The sequence below is a fragment of the Ambystoma mexicanum genome, chromosome 8 (assembly GCF_040938575.1).
Source record: "Ambystoma mexicanum isolate Mex_15411 chromosome 8, UKY_AmexF1_1, whole genome shotgun sequence".
Classification (NCBI taxonomy): domain Eukaryota; kingdom Metazoa; phylum Chordata; class Amphibia; order Caudata; family Ambystomatidae; genus Ambystoma; species Ambystoma mexicanum.
The window spans coordinates 446111785-446133602 of NC_090929.1; the positions used below are offsets into that span (position 1 = coordinate 446111785).

The window sequence follows — 21818 nt, forward strand, 5'->3', positions numbered from 1 at the left end:
TCCAAACCGTTCTTCTCATTCAGCTTTTGCAACTTTCGGCAGAGTGCACATGTGGCTTCAGGTCACTCAAGGTTTGGTTTAGGAAGGATCCTTAAAACGTTCATGTGTTGCATGTTCACAGTAGAAGGCAGATTCAATACGCAAATCCACTTGGCACCCACTTCAACTCCCCTCTCTTCTACCTCCTTGATGTGGCCTGTGAGCAGTCTAGCGATACAGCAGCAAACCCTTAACAATTCTGCCCACTTTTCTTGGCTTATTGTGTTCTTGGTTTAAAATGAAACCTTACAATCAATTAACCCTTCATTATGCACGATCCCAGTAATATCAATTTCTGCACATCCATATATTACAATAAAATACAAAATGCATCCTTAAAGTTCTTTGCAAGTTTCAGCTATAAATTAGCTTTGCTCCCATTAAAAATTGAAATAAGGTCTTCCATAAAATGGAGGTTCTCTTTTCCTGTCCAAGACACCAATAGTAGCAGAGACAGCTTTTGGTTCCGGGAAGGTGGTGGGGAGGGGGATAGGGCACCAGCAAGAGGCTGAGAGGCGCACTGGCCAACAGGGGGTGGTGTGGCAACCACTCCTGCTCAGCTAGTGTCAGACTCAGCAACCTCCATTCCTGTCTTCTCATTCCGTAAAGCCCATGAATAAATCCATGAAGCTTCGTGCGTTTCGCTTAAGAAAGTTTTATACAACTTATTAAATGCTTTACAATTCACTATTCGACCCATATTTCAGTGGAGAAAACTTGTCAAACCATCCTAGGGTGTTGGACTTAGATTGCATGGTGCAATATGAGGCCACTTTCAAATAAATTCCACAGTAAGAATAGCATGTGAGCTTGCAGGTAAGCAATGTTTGAGAAGATTGCACAAGGCACAGTTAAAGCGGCAAAGTCTGTACAGACGTAAAAGGTAGTATGCCTGTGCAGAGTGCATGTGATTGGGCACTAGATCCTGCCACCTTCCAAGCAACTCCTTGCCAAACTTCGCTGAAGCCCTGGGGCTGTGGGGAGGGTGGTTAGTCAATCGCAGAGGCAGAGTGCCCTTCACCTTCAATCTCAGCATTCAAAACAACTGTGCTCCTGACCAATCCCGGTAAAGACCTCCCCTAACCCCACGATTGGAGTACTTCGATTTTGAATGTAGTGCAAAAGTGCCATCTGTCTTCACAGTGTGGCTGAAGAGGGTCTCCGGATTAGAGACTGGATAAAGCCTATCCACTGCTGGTTACCAATTAAAGCCCCTTAAATGAGATGGCTGGGCGACTGTGAACAGCCTGCATTGCTGTTCTACTGCAACCAGGAGGCCCAGCCTGATCTGAGTACTGCTAGTTTCTCTGCAACAATTAGGCAACAAACTAAAGTGTGGGCAACTGTCAAATTTCCTTCATGAAATTCCCTAGGTCCAATGTAGGACACCACTTCCTCCACACTGGTCTAAAATATCCATCTAATATCGGACCTCTCCCCAGAAACCTACTCATACCCCAGCATCAGTGCGCCCCTCCAGTACCTCAAATTAAAAAATATTTCTCCTCCCCCATACTCCACCTCAAGCAGATCAAAGTAGTATCAGCAATCTCTGCCAATAATTTGCCAATGGGTGAAGTAAATTGTGCTATGCTGCGAGTAATGGCATAAAATAAAGTCATCAATACTAGGCTGAAAAAGCACATTTATAAGTTGTGCACAGGACACAACAAATCCAAAGGACAAGATTACTCATCTATAAAATGGTTTAAACTTTATACAATGATCAGAAACCTAGCTAAAAGCCAATAGTCTTACTTTCATATATTACATTTCATGGTGGATTTGCTAAACATTTCCATTTAATGTCCTATTTTAGTTTGCATTTAAAGTTTGAGATTACATATCCTGACTCAAAACCTACATTAAACCACATCTTGAAAACCAGTTTAACTTGGATCAGAAATAACCAGCCAGCGGAATTCTAAAAATCTCTTCATGGTAGTCCAAAAATTCAGTTGCCGAAATCCAACTACTATCCCACACCAACCAGAAATCCTTACCCAAAACTTCAGCACCTTCCAGTTTTTAACACGGTCTCACAATGGAGCACAGAATAGCTGTCAGTTTCTGGCATGTTCTTGGCACAGCAAATCCGACAATGTGAGCCCATATTTTCAACTGTCCAAGGCCTAAAAAAGTTTCTAACAAATGAAACGCAAACATTTTCGCCCTTTAGAAGAGAGCAGCTCAATTCAATTATCCAAGGTCCCCGAGGGTGGCGTGAAAGAGGTTCATCACCTCTGGTGGATGGAAGGCAACGATCCCTAAAAAGCATCACAGTGCACAGCATTCCCCAGGCAGGAAAGAGGCAGCAGCTGCCACTCCGAAAGCATACTACGGGAGCCCAGAATACACATAAGGGAGCATCTGAGTGCTCAGAACTAAGGACCCAAAATTGCCCTTATCCACACACTGGCAGGAATGTCAAATAAAGAAGGCATTAGGTTTATTGGTTTAAAACCCGTATCCAAGGACCACAGAGGGGGCGACATAGGGCATTGAGGAAAGCTGAAGCAAAGACATCTGTAAATATAGGACTGCTTGTAAAGGTCTGAACTCCAATCATGAAATGGGGGTTTTCCTAAAGGATAAACTGTTAAAGTGGCAATGTTTAACAGATGCACGCCAAATAAAAAGTTAAGTCTAGAAAATGTTCGATAAGCACATATAGCATGCTTCAATGTACATCTAAACAATCTGACTAATACCTACATTTGTGTTTAAATTATGGAATACCATTTGGCATTATATAGTCTTTCAAGAATAGATGAATATTGAGATAATGGTGTAGAACGGATGCGTTGTGCATTCGCTCTGGTATGCAACCACCAACATTGTAGCATTACACTGGATATTTGGAGCACCTGTGAGGTTGGTCAATAAATTGGATAAACTAGGGAATGACCTTAGGCAATAAGGGTAGAATAAGAATGTTACCATTGGAGCAGAGCATACAATCGAGTTTGAATAGCGGTTTGAGATCAGAGTTCATTTTGTAACATATAATCAAGGATTTAGACTTAGCCGGAGGAACCAAGGTACAAAAAGTGAGGCGTTTGTCGCTCCTCGCACAGTGTTTGGCATGCAGGGTTAAAAGTTAATGGCTCTAAAACAATTAAGAATAGTCTCAGAAAAGAGTATACAACCATTGATCCAATTGAGACTGCAGTGAAAACATTATTAGTTACCCATAATTGTGCAGAGTGCAAACAACGTATAGATGGCACTCGTGGGCTCGTATATTTAGTGGTTTCACTTTGAAATTAACATTGGCTGATCTGTATAAAAATACTGTTATGGTGACCTAGTGATTGATCACCAAGAATCGGAGGCATTAGCTCTGCCCTTTTGATATATGCGTGGGATGCATTTTTAATTGCTGCGTAATCCTTTTCTTCACGTTTACAATGGCAGAGGTTCCATTTGTGTTGGTATGGAAATTTGTGATGTCTGATGTTATGCGCCCAACGTCCTGCACACTCCGACGCGATCTTCAATTTTAAATAAGCTTGCAGAAACAATATGGCTGTGATAGTTTACTCGCTGAAAGCCGCGTTTCCCAAACTTTTGGCCGATAGACCCAAAACTCCCATCTTAAAGGTAAGGGTAAGCCTGGCAAGGAAACAAGATCTACTGGTTTATAATGCAGTATTTGAGCATATGGGTCAACAGAACCTAAGAATAAGGAAGCCACTGCTTTTCTGTACATGTCCTTTGCAGAATAGTTTCCTCGAGATTTTTTTGACTTTATAGAATATGGACAAACGTGGTAGATTTCTCTTTTTTAAACAAACTCCTAAGAGGTAAGGGATCCAAATAGCCTGTTGTGTGTCATGGTGGGGGCGAACTGAAGCGAATGATCTTCACCCTTTCATCATTGGCTTTCCTACGATTATCTGGCGTATTGGATAATTAATACAGATGGATTAATTAGAAGTTTTCTTCCAGGAATGAGAGCATTTTGGCTCAGCGATAAAGTTAATTTCGCTATGGTCAATTGGATCCCAAATAAGGAGATTTCAATCACATTTTACATATGTATATTTAGGTATTCTCCCATGACTTTGTGGAAAACTATTAGTTGTACTATTCAAATACAAGCACAACCTTGGAAAGTGGACCTTCGAATTGGCCGCGCACAATTTATCTGAGAAAGGTAAATTGAGAAATGTCCCGCTTACAAAAGGGGAGAACTGGGTTCCAATAGTACTGGTGAACATTTATCATTCATTGGAGTTGCCACAGCATGCCTGCAGTTAATTTGGGATCCAACTTTGAGAACATGGGTTTGTTTAGTAAGTGTTTTGGTTGCAGTAGTGGTGGATGATCACAGAAGCTACTTTAGTTCAAATACATTAAGGCACATAGCCAAGCACTGGTAGGGTTGGTGCCGACATGTGTATTGGAGGATTGTAATGGACAACTAGTGACAGTTTTATATTCTTACTTTTCTTTTTTCGCCCCCCAAAACCTCTTCACCTGCTTGTTTTTCTGTTTTGTCATGATTGAACTCATATTTGGATGCATCACCACATGGTTTATGTGATCACGAAAACATTGGTAATGTATAGGTCTACGTTTGACTTGCCTTGTTGTACAATGATTGTTTTGTGGATTGCATTAGCCCCAAGGAAGACCCGAGGTGTTCAGGTCGAAAAAAAGCATTGGCTTCCTATCAAAAATGGCTAATTAAATTGTACCGACAATTTTGTTGACAACAGATGTGATTACTTTTGAAAGGAGATTAATTGGTAGCGCTTTGGTCTCTTAGCTGTTCATAGGTTTGTTCTGTTGGTGATCTAGGGCTGGCGTCACCTGCTATGACCATTGCTGGCTCTTACACCCACCATTATAAAGGTTTATTCTTATTAAATAGTCCTTGGCGCGATGGAGTATTAGCCCAACCCTTAAGTGATACTCCAGCAGTCTTCTGCTTGCTGTAGCCAGAGACGTGCTCAAATGGTACGCAGAAAACTCAATTTACACCCATAAGCCACAGGATCCAGACCAAATCATAACACTTGCTGTGGCTACACAGACACCACACCTAAAAAAAGAAAATTTGGTTTTGATCCATCAGTCCATTTTCTACAATAGGATCTTACAATTTGCTTCTGCCTGTCTGCTTCCTTCCCTCCAACTCCACCCGCTTCTCTTAGTGTCCACCACCATCAGCTGTGAGGGCCTCAGCCCCGTTGCAGCCGATCACCACTTGTGTGGTTTTACAAAGGGCAAATGCTCGTGGTGGTCCTTCATTTCTTTGAGCAATATACTTTATAGCACATTTAGCTCCGGTGTGCTTACCAGAGCCTGCCTCTGCTCGCTATGGCGTTTGGTTTCTGGTTTCCTTTTTCTCCACTTACTTACCTCTGACTCCACCCACCCCCCCTTCCTGCCCACCACCTCCTGATTGGCCCGCTAGGCCCCTTTAGAACACCCACCCTGGACAAACCCTCCAGTTAAGGGCAGCTCCAGTCCGTGTTTGCCTGTGAGCCCAGCTGCTGTCAACCAGCAGCGACAGTGTGGTCTTGGTGGAGAGGACAGAAATTACTGTATTCCAGTACAGCGCCTTGAAACACTTGTGTATAGGCGTGTTATAAAATGCCATATCATATCACCATTACCTTACATAACAGCACACCAATATTAGCCAGCTAGTAAGTAATTTTCCCATTACTGTGTCCCACTATTAGGTGGTGCGCCATTTACTGCAGTCTCATATTTAGGTGTTTTCCCCCACTTCCCAGGTCTCAATTCTGGCCATTTAACTGCCGTCTCATATGTAGGCATGTTTTCCCCTCTAGCACTGTGTGCCACTTCTAGGGGTCCCCATACTACTGCAAGGTTTCAAATCTAGGCGCTTCACCTCTGGTGCCCAGTTGAAAGCTGGGCGTTTCCCCCCCTTGCCACCTTTTGCTGTTTTGTTCCACTCTAGGTGTGTTCCCCCAGCACTAAACACTGCTGCTGTGTTTGGGTACTTCACCCCCTCGCCTCCCCACCCCCAGACTGCTGCCCCCCCCCCCAATTCTGGGTGCATTCCCCCAGCACTGTGCTCCAGTTCCAAGTGTTTCCATACTGCTCCTTTGTTTGAGGTCTGGGTGTTCTTCCCTTTGCTGCTTTGTTCTACTTCTGGGTGTTTCTTGCATAGCTGCTTTCCGCCACCCACTGACCCAACCAATTCTAGGAGTTTCCCCTCTAGCACTGTTACAGTGGTGTTTCCATACTACAGCTCTGTTACAATGCCAAGTGTTGCCCCTCCAAACCAAAGTGCTCCACAACTAGGTTTCCCACTAGTATGATGCCCCAACTTACTTGCTCCACCACTGCTGTGCTTAGAATCTAGGGGTCTCGCCAACACTAAAGGGCCTCCTATCTAGGGGTTTTCCCACTAGTCCTGTGCTCCAATCCTAGGTGCTCCGCTGCTGGGCCTCTAGTTGGCATTTGAGCTAAGCATTATAATGCAGCTGAAACTCTCAGCAAGTAAACGGACCAAAAATACCCTGTCTGCAGACAGCCACTGGCCCAATATTGGCAACGTCTGCAATTAGCAGAAAGGTTGCAGTAAACTAACAGCAGACAGTCCAAGGAGGGAAGATTTCGTAGATCGCCCAAAGGTTAAGGCCACCTACATGCACATTCAGGAGCCACCATCGAGCCCCACCCCATTAGGGCCCACCATCTACTAGCCCCACCCCATTAGGACCCCAACCCCCACCCAGGGGTATTATCGGTCTATAACGCCCAGTAGAACCAGAGTCCCCCTCTGCCCCTGACTGAGTCAAACAACCCCTGTCTGACAACTACAAAACAGAAGCCACCAAGAAAGCCACTACCAAAAAGGGACCCTAAAAGCAAAACAGACAACAAACCCAACAATAACTCAGAAAAAGTGAGAGAGTTAGCACCCCTGTAACAAACTGTAAAATCTAGAAGACTTACGCAAACAGAATATACCACGCCAGAGAGAAAAATGGGAGAATGATAAACGAAATGAAACTACACCAGGCCACCACAGCAAATTCCAAACACAAGGCTGCACAGCCATAGGCACGATGGTAAAAAAATACCTAAATAAAAATGATACCCAGCACCATACCTTGCAACAGACCACTCGCCACAACAGCCGCCAACCACCAGAAATGTTAACACCAGCAGGATACCAAGACCACAGGAAAAGGGCAGCAGCATGCAGAGAAAGATGGGGAAAATACACCTCCACACATCACCAAAACTCAAGTGGACCTACGGCAACTAGAAGGACCAGGATTTAGTCAAGGACCCAATACGAAACATCGCCAAATTACTCGATGGCAAAACAGACAGAACAACCTGCATCACGAGGATAATGAGGAAAATTACCAACAAGACCACACAAACAAGAACACAACAGGACACTATAAAAGAAAAACACTGCAATATCATTAACGCAAGATCAATGTGCAAACACGCAACAGGTCTACGATCTACTCTGCGATGGTGGAATGGACATCTTATTCAAAGAAACCTGGCTAGATGACGACTACAAAAAGGCATAATACACAGATATCTACCCGACAACTTCAAATGCATACAGGTAAACCGAAAAGGAAAATATACTTGCAGTACCCTACAAAAACCCAAAAATAAAAACAGCTGTCCCACTGAACATCCCGAACTACGAATCCCTCGTCCTTTACCTGCCAATTGACCTACAAACATCACATTTATACTAATCTATAGACCACAGACCTACGACAACCTTTATAGACAACTTGGTAGAAGCAATCGCATACCTAGCCATCAAATGATCACCCGATCATCCTCAGGGACTTCAACATATGGTTAGAAGAGAACGTGAACTCTCAGAAATCACCAACTAAGCAGCTTGAGGCAATTAGACGACCGATTGTGAAAGGAGCTCGCTGCAGGAATCTAGATGCAGTCTTCGCCAATAATAAACTGATCAACTGTGCCACCAATACAAATATTATGGAGCCACGATCTCATACAGTTAGTAACCCAAATACCATCAAAAGCACCCAAATGAACCCCCAATCTGGTAAAGAAACTGGAATACTGTCAAAAGCAGTAACCTAGAACTAGAATCATCGAAGCAAGCGATTGTAAACTTGGACGTAACTGAGATGAAAAAGCAGGCCTAATCCAGAAATGGATCGTGAAAACAATTGACAGCATCTCCCTGAAAAAAACCCTCATCCCATCACAAAAGCAAGCTGTGGCAAGATGGTTCATGCCCCATCTTAATACAATGAAAAAACGAACTGAAAAATAGAATGGGGATAAAGCTGACCAAACCAAAAGAACAACTTATCAAAAACAAATACAAGGATACAAAAAGTAAACTCCAGCGAAAAGAAAATACTAGAACGATCGGATCACAAAAGCCACCAACATTCAGGAATAAATATACAAGATTAGAAATCCCTGGATGCAATAACACTGGTGCCTTCGCAAAAAATATGCGATATTGCAGATCATTTTATTTATATAGTGCTCCTAATCTTGAGACTTCCGGGCCCATTCTTGACGAGTGCAAGGCAGTTACTTCATTTGAACACATTTTAAATAATATTAGACATACACTGGATCAATGTAGACAAATCAACTAGACCGTGCAACATCCCCTACCAATTGTGGGACCACAGAACAGACTGAACTGCTTCGCCCAAATGTCATGAGAAACACTTGCCCAGCTTGCTGAAGAAAAAAATAAAATACTAATAAAATAAAAAGCAGGCTCCCAAAAGGACCCCTGCCCACAAGACCTCTATAAATCCATCCTTACACATGTAAGGATCGGAATGCCATCTAAACCTCTTCAATCACTCAACAGGGGAGTACCACAAGCATTCAAATTTGCCTACATCAAACTGCTCCTCAAGGATACAACATGGCTGTGGAAGACTTCACAAGCTGCAGACCGATCTCAAACATTCCTTATCCAGCAAAGGACTAGAACATACCAACTGGTGGATAGGCTTCACACCCATGAGAGGGACGGAGATGGCACTACTCTATATGGGATGACCTAATAAGGAATGCGGACTCCAACACAAACTTGGCACAGATACTACTCTACCTCCCTGTGAGATTCGACAGTCAGCCATAACATCCTCATCAAGAGACTGGAGGAAATGGGAATTGCCAACAGGGCGCTGCTCTGGATTAAATCTTTGAAAGACCAGAAACTGTTTGGATAAAACCATTGAAATCTGCACTGCAAGACACCCGTGGAGTACCACAAGGATCCTAGATATCTGCTTCTCAACATCTATATAAAAAAGAACTACCAATGTATGAACACCAATAACTGCAAAATCAAGACCGAAATCATGATTACATCCAACAACCAAGAAATCAATCAATACATCCCATGGACTGGGAGCACCACCCATGCCATCCAAAATTGTCAAAAACAGAAATCCCGATGGACAAGTTATCCATAGAATTGCAAGTAAACACAATTATTAAGAAATGCTTCTTCCATGTGCACATGATCACATGGATCATACCATTCCTCTCCTTCACCTTCATGCACAAGACTGGCCATCCTCTCCCTCATGTCCAGAATAGACTATGCCAACAGCTTATACCTAGGAATGCCAGACTACTTGCTGAGTAAACCACAACAAATACAGAACGCAGCCACCGGGCTTCTCAACTCACAAAGGGACATCACACCAGTGCCAAGGATGCTACATTGGGTCCCAGACAAAAGAAATGTCCATTCAAAACAATTTGCATAACAGAGCAATCCACAGCCTAGGAGCGGAATTCATACCAAAGAAAATCACCATCAGCCAATTAGACCACTACGATCCGGTGATGCCATCCGCTTAGAACATAACCACATGGATCAGCATTTTCAAGCCAGCTGTAAAACTATGGAACTCCCTCCCGAAAGAAATACGAACTATAAACGCCCATCTAAAATTCAGAAACTCTAAAAACCTGGCTCTTCAGCTCTGAACAGAATGTAAACGATTGAACATCCACACACCATGAAGTGAGCACAACTGTGTAGTGGGGAGAAGGCCAAACCTGGGTGGAGGGCAGGGGAGAAGAGGCATCTAAATGGAAGGGGTGGCTTCGAGACCGAGGATGTGCCCATCTCGATAGATGGCCAAAGGAGAACAGGGTAAGGAGATTGGGCCCGACTTAATTGGATCACTGAGAGTGCCTAAAATGGGGAGATAGTTGGTCCCACTCGCACAGACGTTCCACGAGGCATAGGGAACATCCCCTAGAGCAACCCGTAGAAGTTGTAGCTGCAGCACACCATAAGGTACTTAAGGAGAAGGGATATGTCGAAAATGGAGAGCCCAAAACATGGACCGAGGTCAAACATACACTTGCAAAAAAGCAAAGGAGTTTCACTAAAGGTCTGTGGGTAGAGAATGCAGATGTCATGCATAATTCTGGTACCAACTAAACAACCCTTGCTTCACGAGTTAAACTAAATTTGTATGATCAGCAGCACAACACAAATGGCCAACCATCAGCAAGGAATGATCACTATGCGTTCATTGCACAATACGCCCACTCCACTTATTGCAGGGCACTTGCACTATCCCCTCAGCGATGGCAAACCTCTGTACACCAAACACCATTTCATTCAGCTGGTCCTAACAATTTACTCTGCACAATAAATGATACACTCATTTCCCTACCCCACCTCACACAGTGTCCCCAGTTTGCCAACCACTCCAAGTAACTAGTTATTGCCCAATGTGACTGGATCTTAAAGATATGCTTCTATCATTTCCATAGCCTCTTCGCACTTTGGGTCCTGAAAAATGAAACGGGAGTTGTGGATGTGTTGGTGTTAGCAAGCCAAAAGGTGGTTTGTCTATACGAGACAAATTAGTAATTGAGATGGACTGCATCCAGCACATTTTAGCTGGTTGATATTCTGGATAGACTGCAGTTTGGTGTTGGCAACATGATTTAAGTGGTAATTATTGGGATGGAGTTGAAATTGGTGAATGCTTAATTTGAGTTGCATGAAGGTGGGCAGGCAAGTGACACGGCCAGGCAGACCGGTGGAATCTTAGTGGTCCCCATGCTGTGTAGCGATGCGAACAAGCCAAGGAGGCACCCACAAGACACCTTCCTATTAAGTATTTTGGAGAGACTAACTGCACGAACAGTCTCAGGAGAAAGCACTAGGAGTGGCATGGGCACATACAGGGTACAGCACTATGCCAGTAAATATGTTCCTTTACAAAGTAGCACACAGACTCAACAAGCCTCGTTTGCATGCTGTCATCACAGCCAATGTAAGTCTGCCCGTTGTGAGTTTGTCTCAGCACATAAGACCCGTTATTAGGAGGCATTACTAGAGCACACACAGTTTTTTTAAGGTCCCAGCTGTCTGGACCAGGTATTCCCACCAGACATCCAACTGTAAAATTTGAGTCCGTAGATCCGAGTTAGCCAGAAATTAAATTCCAAACAAATCAGCTTAGATTTTGAGACAAACACGAAAAACGCTCACACCCACGACCTTTGCTACATCTATGCCTCAAACTAAAAATCAATCATTCTGATGACCAAACCGTTATTAAATACCAAATTGGAGTACTTACGGTCCAGTCCATTCAAGTAGCGCATCCTGATTTCACAGTGTCCCCAAACTGCACTGACGACAGGGTAGAGTTTCTTGCCCTTGAGTCCACGAAAGGCCACACCCATGTACTGTCCATCCACAATGAAGCTTAGTGTGCCATCATCCATATCCAGAACGACTAGAAAGGAGTCGGACACAATGAAAGTTTCATCAGGTTCCAAGAACGCAGGGTAAGTTTTGCTTTGCTGGTTCTTTCCATCGTGGTAGAGTTTATTGCGTCCTAGGTCCCAGCCCCAGGAGTCCCCATTGTTCCCAATCAGTGTTGTGTACCCCACAGAGTGAAGGGGTGCGTCTGCTGTGGCCACTCCGACCACTGCATGGGTGCCTCGCTGCCTCATCACCCAAGAGATCTCCCAGACATGAAGGCCACGGGTATAGCCCACCTTGCCCCGTATGGCATCTGTGCTCTGTGCCACTGGGTGCCGGTGGAAGATGAGTTTGTCGTCTTCCTTCACAAAAACATTGAGAGAGCGGTCATCATTGTTCCAGGAGTGCAGGAGCTGGACCTGGTGCGAGACGCATGGCATATCTAGGAGGAGGTCCAGGCGAGCGGGTGTGCAATAGTCCTGTCCCTGCAGCTCATGCTTCAATGGTCTGTACCCTGGGTCTCGCATGTCGACAGTCTTTATTCCCACAGTGACCTTCTGACCCATATTCTGCTCCAATTTCAAAGTATGCAGCTGCTAACAGGATCAATCAGCCCTGCCCCTCCAGCACGACGTCCAATCAAACAGCAAGTTCCACGCCAGCACTGCGGGGATGCGCGTCAGACGTAGTGCAGAGTTACCTAATGGAAAAGATAGATTGCATTAAACGGGGCAAGTTAAACATTAGCAGCAACCTGCACACACCAACCCACATCCCAAAATCAGGAATGGCTTTCCCCCTCCCTGAACTTCAGGCATGGAGATATGGCAGACACGCAGGTCACGATTATGCAATTCGCTAGAAGTGCTGACTTTGGAGAAGCGCTTCTAAACCAGATTGAAGTACATTTTACAAACTTATTTTCTATCCGCGATTCAGAGGTTAAACGGGCAGAAAACAGTTTATTCCATGAAAGACTAACGGCCTTGCGAAATGTCGCACTCACTCAGTTAAATGAGCTTCCGGTGTAGCTCACCTCGTCCTAGTCGCCTCTCCCTATGGATTGTTAAATGGCAAATATTCATACCGTATCAGCTACCAGGCCGCTTTGGCAGTCGCCTGTTACAATAAAAACAAACAAAATGAGTTGCAGAAGATGGGCTAACCGGTGAGCCGTCGTGCCTGAAGCTCAAAGCTTCCTGCTGGCCGGCCCAGTAAAATGTAATTTCACCTCTCATCCATTAACAGCCCTTTCTCAGTTAAGGACTGCCCAGCAAGCAGATCATGCCAAATGCCCGGCAAATATTCAGTAATTTGTAAACCACGCCATGGGCGGTTCTTAATATGGTGATGGCCCGACCAGAGGTCAAGTCCTAAAAATAAAAGTGGGGGGCTCAACAAACGCAAAGGGATGATATCACCAGAAATTATATCAAGGTGAAATATGCACATTACATTAAATTGGCTTTGCATAACCACCTAAACTGCACACCCAACACACAAAACTAAGTACATTTTCTTAAAACTAAGTACATTTTCTTAAAGTGTTTTTGAAAACGTAAAAGGTGTACATGTTGCAAACTCCAAGAACCAATACACATGTTTTCCCTGGAACTTGCAGTACTGAAAAGCGACATTTCACCTTTAGTTGCATGTTCTTTTTCATCAGGTTCTATAGTGCAGTGGTGAAGTGTCCCGCCTGCAAACCTGACCACTACGTTCGATCCCCGAGGTGGTCTTCCTTGAATTTGTAAATTCAAGGAAGACTTTCACATTTTAGCTGGGGGGACCGAATCCACCCTCTGAAAAAAGTGGACGGACTCAGTCCACCAGTGTGTACCCTCGACTTTTGCACTGGGCCACTCATTTGAAAGTCAAAACTCACTGCAGGTTACTGGATGACAATATGTCAAACGTTCTCCTTGTTGGACACGCTTAGAAACAAACAGCTCTCTCCTTTCCCGTAGTCATGCTTGAGAATGCCATCCAGTCTGGTTTTTTATTTGAAATCTAGTTCCTACATTTTGTATGGGAAACCGACAAGTCCCATAATTCTATTGGGAGGTGAGGGGTGCAAACTGGGTGGGATGAACTCCTGCATGGCCACAAGAAACTCGACAGCTCTGCCTGCAGCTGGTTCCGCATTAGGTAAATACATTGCCTGTATTACGATTAGATAAACCGCCCACGGGGAGCGCTGGAAATTGACATTTCCTCCACCCCCAGTATCTGCAAGTTTATGGGGGAATTAGGTGTGGGAAAGCGGATCGTCTGTGGTGTAGGTACCAAGATGCTGGCTGATACAAACAAAATGCATTTGGGGGAACATAAAACCGACCACCAATTTATTAAACATGACTGATGTGAATTCAAAAGTGCATTCCTTCGCTCATTTTATATGTCAGAATAGTCACCGACAGTAATGTGCGCAAAGCATGAGGCATCTACAGCTTTGGACCACTTCATTGTTTGGGTTGTCCCTGTGAGCAATGCCTTTCAGGTGCAGTTTGACCTCGTTGCATATCGAATGCAAACAGTACAGGAGGCTCGAAGCAGGTGGGGGCTTCAAATTGGGAGGTGGGGATTGGGCCTCCGGTTTACATGGAACGGTGCTCGGGCATGACCATTTTTTTGCAGTAGCGCAGTTCCATCTTGTTAAGGGCCAATTCCTTACCTGCCCACAGGAGAGAAAACTCACGCTACTGAATATAGCCATCATCCGACAATATATGGCTGGGAATAACCCGCCAGGCAAAGTTTTGGGAGGGCTCCGTGTCATTAATGGCCCGTTTATGCCCCAAACATATTGGGGGATTAAATCCATTTTCACCCCCGTTAGGCATGTACAATCTCCCATCATAAAACACAAACCAAGATGGACACTGCAATAGGAAACGGAAAATTTGTAATTGACCATTACAGTATGGTGGCACCAGCCAGAAGGAAGCAGCCATAAGGCCTGAAGGTAAGCTGGGTTGGGGCAGGGGATGAGTAGGTGAGGGGGTGGAAGCAGGAGTCCAAGGGATCTCCAGGGTGGGGGCGAACAGACACGGAAGGCGAAGCTGTGATTAAGAACGTGGGCAGCCACTGGCAGATTGTTAGCGTTTGCAGCCACCTGATTGGCACTCGTAGGACGGGAAGGGTGCTCGGCCAATCTACTTTACTTGCATCATTGAATTTACATTGAGGTCCGGTATCTGGGCACGAACGCGGGTGGACTATGCCATGGACTGCCCAGCACTGCCCTAGTTACCCGGGTGTCACCATTTCCCATCCACCCCCAGTAACCTGGGCCCTCCTTGCCTCCACAACATCCTGAACCGCCCTGCTCTTCAAACCCAATTTACACCTGCAGGCCTTAGTGCTTCCTCCCGGCTGTAACTACCTTGCCGTCTGCGCTTCTTAAGCAACAGAAAATAGTCTTGTTCCTCCATTTCCTATTGCAGGGTCCATCTTGCTCTGGACCATTACCAAGCAATCCCTTGAATCCAAACCTTGGACATGGGACTGAAGGTTTATGCCGGACCTCTTCCTGCTCATATGTCCCACATCTTTCTCAAGTGATGTTTCTACTCAAGCCGCAATGCTGTCCGCTAGATGCTAGCCACAGTGAATAGGTTCTTTGTAAGGCATTATACACCATACATAAACCAGATACCCTGATGTGCATCAGAGCTGCACCAATGCACTACATCTAGTATACAAGACCAAACTGAACAGGAATGACTCAGTAATTTTCTGAGACCAAAGCCACCCATGCACTTGGATGGGTCCCTCAAACTATTGATTATGGTCACTCTGTTTTGGTGCAGGTGCCACTTTAATGACGTGAGAACACTAGTGCTAGACGTTACTGTACTGTAGTGTGGTACTATACAGATAGTACTTTGACACAACTGCTCGATAAACTTGGCTATTTGTCCCACTAAAGAGACTGGTTATAACCGCACTCCTAGACAATAGACAAGGCAGGAGGCAATAGTCTTCAAATTGCATTGATTTATAGTGCCAAGTCAGTGGGTCAACTGTCATTTATCAAAATTAAACAGTTTAGGAGTCAATCCTAAAAGAAAATGGCCGACCTACCCCCCTCCAACGAATGTTTGTCATCGCACTTGTAGCCTTTAAGTGGCATATGCTCTGCTGGTCACATCTGCAGCCACATGCGACCATGTTTGATCCCAAACAGTTGGTGCATCCAAAGTCCGATTCTCCAACAGCGGCAGAGTACACGATGGCAAGGCTCAGTAATGCCTCTGCCAAAGGTGAAGTCACCTAAAGGCAGAATATCTGCATTAGATGAGGACATTTGTAGCACTGCCAGATATATCCCAAAGGCTATCGTTTTAGGGCAAGAACGGGACACCAAGAAAGTGCTAGGCATGGCACTTGTGCCAGGAGAAGCTGTTGCCCTGTGGTCCAAAATATTCTTGACTGGCCACAGCCTGCAGACGCTGGCAGGCAAGGTGCACCCAGTTTCCTGGGAAATCACAACACTATCAGAAAGGTGAACAAGTGGCCTAAAGAAAATAGACAAAGTCGGGGCGGGAGTGGGGAGGAATACTATGCCATCAGCATATAGTAGGCTTTCTCTTCGATAAAGAGATGGCTACATTTGTTGGGGCATGCAGCGCCTGACAAAGCACAAAAGTCAATCAGAAAGTATTCTTCAGCATGGTCGGCATGGAGCGGTAGTTGCTATGTGGGCCAATATTCTCTGAATACAAGACCCTTAGCCAACAGTGACCATGCAACATTGGGCAGGATGAGGCAGTAGACAATCGCACAAGGGGACGTGGAAGCAGCATTAAAGGTTTCTGCCTGGAGACCAAGCTACACCTCACTATTATGCCCAATGAGGTTGAAGCATGTCTGGGGTTGCTTGTGGTTTGTGCAGAAGGGAGGTGATCTAGCAGTTGAGGTTGAACTGCTTTGGGGTGGGACCAAGCCCGATTTGCATAGTCTTTCACCTTCAGTAATGGCTTGGCAGGCGACGAATGCTGTTCTAGAGCAGCCCAGAGCAATTGCTAGAGGTTCGATTAATTTTAACCTTCCAGCCATCAACTCAGTTTTGCTGCGTCACATTGGAGTATGCCAGGCCTTTTGGAGATCATGGCTAGCCTTTCTGAGTTGGTCTTTTAGATCCAGATATGCATCCTGGTTAGTCTGGAACTGCTGGAGTTTAGAACAGTGTCTGCATCCAGTTTCAGCCCCTAGAGCTACAGTGTACATTTTGTCTGTCATCATGAGTGTAAGAGGGCAGGGCTTACAGGGCAGTTAACACCTACAGGTCCGATTGCCACAGAGCACAAATTGGAAAATGGTCCAATTGGTGAGCACCAGTTCGTTTTAAATGAGGGTTTGCGCGTTAGTGCCTCTGCCAGCAGTATATGTGGGGCAAAAGGATATAAACTAGTGCTGCACTGGTTGGGCATGGTCCAAGAATTCTGTTCTCTCAAATAGCCTTGGCTAGGTAAACCGAGAACTCCTGTGCCAGATATCCTGCAGGAGTATCAGATGTTCAAGTTGCTAGATCACAGAAGTAGCACACTACAGAGTGCACTTTCATAGGTCTAGAACAAAATTTAACTCTAGAGAAGTAGCTTTACTACCTGAAATTGTGTGGGGCTTCACCTTGGTCTCAAAGCTTATAAGTTATCCCTAGCAATGTACTTTCGACTGGCTGTTCCTCCCATGTATTCATTTTATGATCACTCCCTTCCAGCGTCAGCAGCTTCAGAAAGGTTTTGCGTTAGTGGGCGATGTGTGCCTCCAACTCTATATCCCCATAGGGCCTCCATCCCCTCTCAAGACGGACGTCATGAACAGTTCATAGCACACACTGAATCAGTTGCTTCAATTCCTAGATTTTTGCCCTCTGTTTACAGAATAACCAGCATTCGCGAGTCAAAAGGAGACTAGACACTCAATGGAAATTCTACTGAGGGGTTGGATGGGAGGGGCGATGAGGAATACATGGTAGGACCATACAGTCGAAAGAACATTACCAGGGGTAAGTAATTTGTTCTTTGAATGGCTTGTGTCCTCCCACGCAAGCATCTTATGATCCCTCACTCCGCCCTTACGAATTTAAGGTTGGTCATCAATGCTGCGACGCATAGCTTTTCCAAATCTTGCCTCCTGTCCTGACACAGTCTATACCATGGGTGCACAACATACGGCCCGCGGGCCAGTTGCGGCCCACCATGCCGTTTGGTCCGGCCCGCCAGCAATAAAGACTTTCCTAATGGAGGGCGGCCCCGCAAGCAGCATCGGCCGCCCTCCATTAGGAAAGTCTTTGTAGTCTTCCGGGCCAGACAAAACACTGGCCCTCATTGGTTCAGTGCACACGAACCACGCAGCTCCGAGCCGCGTAGTGCATGTGTGCTGCACCAATAGAGTGCCAGCACTACGGCTGGCATGGCCAGTAAGGCTTGATGCCGGAAGGCATTTCAGCCTCGTCACGCCCACGCCAGCCGTAGTGCCAGAAGCCTCGCCAGCGTTCCAGCACATCTGGGTAAGTACATGGTGGTGGGGCTGTATGTTTGTGTGTGTCTCGGATCCGTCCTGACTGTTTGTTTTTGTATGTATGTTGAGGTGGGGGAGTGTGTCTGGTGGGTTTGTATTTGTATGTCTGCAGTGTGTGTTGAGATGCGGAGGGTGTGTGTGTCGGGTCTGCCTGAATGTGTTGTGTGCAAGTTCAGTGTATGTTGAGATGCAGGGGTGGGGTGTGTGTCGGGTCTGCCTGAATGTGTTTGTGTGCAAGTGGATTGTGTGTTGAGATGCAGAAGGGGGAGGGGTGGGGGGGGTGTCGGGTCTGCCTGAATGTGTTTGTGTGCAAGTGGATTGTGTGTTGAGATGCAGAAGGGGGAAGGGTGGGGGGGGGGGGGTCGTCGGGTCTGCCTGTATGTGTTTGTGTGCAAGTGCAGTGTATGTTGAGATGCGGGGGTGGGGTGTGTGTCGGGTCTGCTTGAATGCGTTTGTGTGCAAGTGAAGTCTTTGTTGAGATGCTGGGGGGGAGGAGGGGGTTGGAGGGGTCGGGTCTGTATGGGTTCATGGTGTATGCTTGTGGGTTTGTGTGCTGAGTTGGGGTGGGGGTTCGGGTCTGTATGGGTGCATGCTTGCGAGTTTGTGTGCTGGGTTGGGGGGGTTCGGGTCTGTATGGGTGCATGGTGTATGCTTGTGGGTTTGTGTGCCGAGTTGTGGTTGGGGTCTGTATGAGTATGTATGCATGGTGCATGCTTGGTGGCATGGGGCATAGTGTTTGCTTGAGGGGTGGGTGTCTTGGGGCATAGTGTTTGCTTGAGGGGTGGGTGTCTTGGGGCATAGTGTTTGCATGAGGGGTGGGGGGCCTTGGGGCATAGTGTTTGCATGAGGGGTGGGGGCCATGGGGCATAGTGTTTGCATGAGGGGTGGGGGCCTTGGGGCATAGTGTTTGCATGAGGGGTGGGGGCCCTGGGGCATAGTGTTTGCATGAGGGGTGGGGGCCCTGGGGCATAGTGTTTGCATGAGGGGTGGGTGTCTTGGGGCATAGTGTTTGCATGAGGGGTGGGTGACTTGGGGCATAGTGTTTGGTTGGGGAGTGGGGGCCTTGGGGCATAGTGTTTGCATGAGGGGTGGGTGTCTTGGGGCATAGTGTTTGCATGAGGGGTGGGGGCCATGGGGCATAGTGTTTGGTTGGGGAGTGGGGGCCCTGGGGCATAGTGTTTGCTTGAGGGGTGGGGGCGTTGGGGCATAGTGTTTAATAAAAATTAGGGGTTGAAAAAGACTGCCACGCCACGCCCCACCCACATTTACTTTCAGCCCACTATAGCCATCATGTAGGGTACTTTCGGCCCTCTGTCAAAATCAGTTGTGCACCCCTGGTCTAGACCATAGTGTTTTGTAAGTGTGTACAGATGACCAAGTGGCTGCTGTACAGATGTCCTATGCCGGCATCCCCTTTGCTAGAAATATGAAGTGGCCACTCCCCTTGTGGAATGAGCCCGCAAGCCGTCAGGGACACCGGGTAGTATAGAACACTTGGTAATGCATAAAATTATCCAACAGGATAAAGTTTGCTTTGTAACTGCAAGACCCAGTTCATGCCTGGTGTATCCAACAAACTGATCATCTGGTCTCAGATCAGCCATACGAGAAATAAAAAAGCTTAACGCTCTTTAGGGGTCAAGTCTGAAGCCCTTTTTCCTCCTTACCAGGATCATGTAGATGATAAAAGTTGGCGATACTATTTTCTGGGACAGATTACATTCCGAAACCACCTTGAGCAGAAAAGCAGGTCTGACCTTTAGTACAACTTAAGGTTGTAAAAAGTGGCTTACATGACAATGCCTGTAACTGGCTGATCCTGCATGCAGACGTTATGGCCATTAAAAAGAGGTTTTCAATGTCGGCCGCCTGAATGGGCAAGAATTAAGCAGCTCAAATGGAGCACAAGAGTAATTAAACACCAGATTTAAATCCCAAACGGGAACCACAAAAAGGGACGGGAGGTAACACGTGGACGCTTTTGAATAGGACTAAAATTGGCATTTTAAAGCAAGATGTTTGCTCAGACGTGCACAAAGATAGATAGTGGCGCCCAGTATCCCTTCAGTGCCAACCTGGAGCCCCAAATTTTCCAGATGTATTTGGAATGATAATATAGGTGTATTGCATAGAAAAGGATCCACATTATCTGAACCAGCTGCAGAAGAAGCTAGAGAGATTTCATTGCTGGCCTTCTTGCCGAAAGCAAAATCTCCATCACGTCTTCCAGGAGGTCGCAATCCTTTTATCTTAACCTCTCAAAAACAATGTGTGAAGGTTGAGAGTCTTGACCTCTGCATGGAGAACCAGACCACCCCCCCACCCCTCTTGCGAAAGAAGGTCCTCTTTGCAGAAGACATATTGGAGGGCAGATGGACATGCCTAGAAGGTCCAAATACCACGTCCTCCTGGCCCAATCCTGAGCAATAAGAATTATGGATTTCCTGAACTTTTAACCTCCTGATCGCTTGTGTAATGACGGCACTGGAGGAATGGAAACTCCCAGTCCACTACGAATGCGTCCCAAGAGCTCCTCTGAGGAAATTTCCTAGAGTAGAAAAGCTCACACTTCCTGTTGACACTGCAGGCAAACATCTACCAAAGGGGTTCCCTGAAGGGAGAATCTCTTGAAGGACTTCCTGAACTAGTTCCCACGTGTGACCATACTATGCCTGCTCGGAGCGTCCGCCGCCTTGTTCTCCTCCTAGGTGAACTGCAGATAATGCCCAGAACCAGAGCTGCATTGCCTCTCCACAGAGGTAGTGACACCTCTTGTTCAGGTAGTACATGGCTCCTTTGTTGTCAGTCATTATGACATTCTTTCACCATACAGCAGGCAGATTTCCCTCAGCTACAAAAGATTGATGTGTAGACTCCAATGGAGACCAACACCAGATGACCGTTAGATCATTGGTGTGGGCTACCCACCCTGCGATTGAGGTGACTAGCTACTGTCATCTCCGGCCATGGCTGCTAAAAAGATCCCTTCAAAAGGTTGTCCTCACAGACACCACAGGAGATCCTGTGCAACCTTGGTTGGAACCCGAAGTAGATCCGACATCTTGCCTGATTACAGATCACTGGGACCTGAGGGCCCACTGGAGGGATCTCATTCTCAGACGAGCCTCTGAAACCAGAAAATGAGGCAGAGTAACCTTGGGAAAATAAAAGGCCGAAAGATGCTGGGCATTCTGAAATCTGGTGACTATCTGCTGAATGTGCTGAGGCTTTCCCAGAGGAAGCATCCAGGACCGCTCCAATGAATTGGAGCTTTTGGGAAGGCATTGTGTGGGACTTCCTGAAATTGAGTGAGGAGGGAGAAGCCCAATCTTTGGAGAGAGTGGCAGGTGATGCAGAGATGTTCCAGGGCTTGTTCGGGAGAATGGGACCTGATCACCCAATCACACAGGAGGGGAGGAATTCCCTCTCCCGAGACTTACTGCCCTCAACTTGGTGAAAACCCTGAATGGCAGAACTCAAAACCGTTGATGAGAACCGCCAATGGCGAACCTCAGGCAATTCTTGTGCTTGT

At 46.2% G+C, this 21818-nt stretch overlaps 1 protein-coding gene across 2 annotated transcripts in view; it reads right to left on the reverse strand.

Moving 5' to 3' along the window:
- Nucleotides 1–21818, reverse strand: part of SPSB1 (splA/ryanodine receptor domain and SOCS box containing 1) — a 379914-nt gene that overhangs the window by 108639 nt on the left and 249457 nt on the right. For both annotated transcript variants that reach the window (XM_069610025.1, XM_069610026.1), the window contains exon 2: nt 11631–12458. In XM_069610025.1, coding sequence (XP_069466126.1) covers nt 11631–12324 — 694 coding nt within the window. In that variant the 5' untranslated portion in view covers nt 12325–12458. The remainder of the gene's footprint in view (nt 1–11630; nt 12459–21818) is intronic.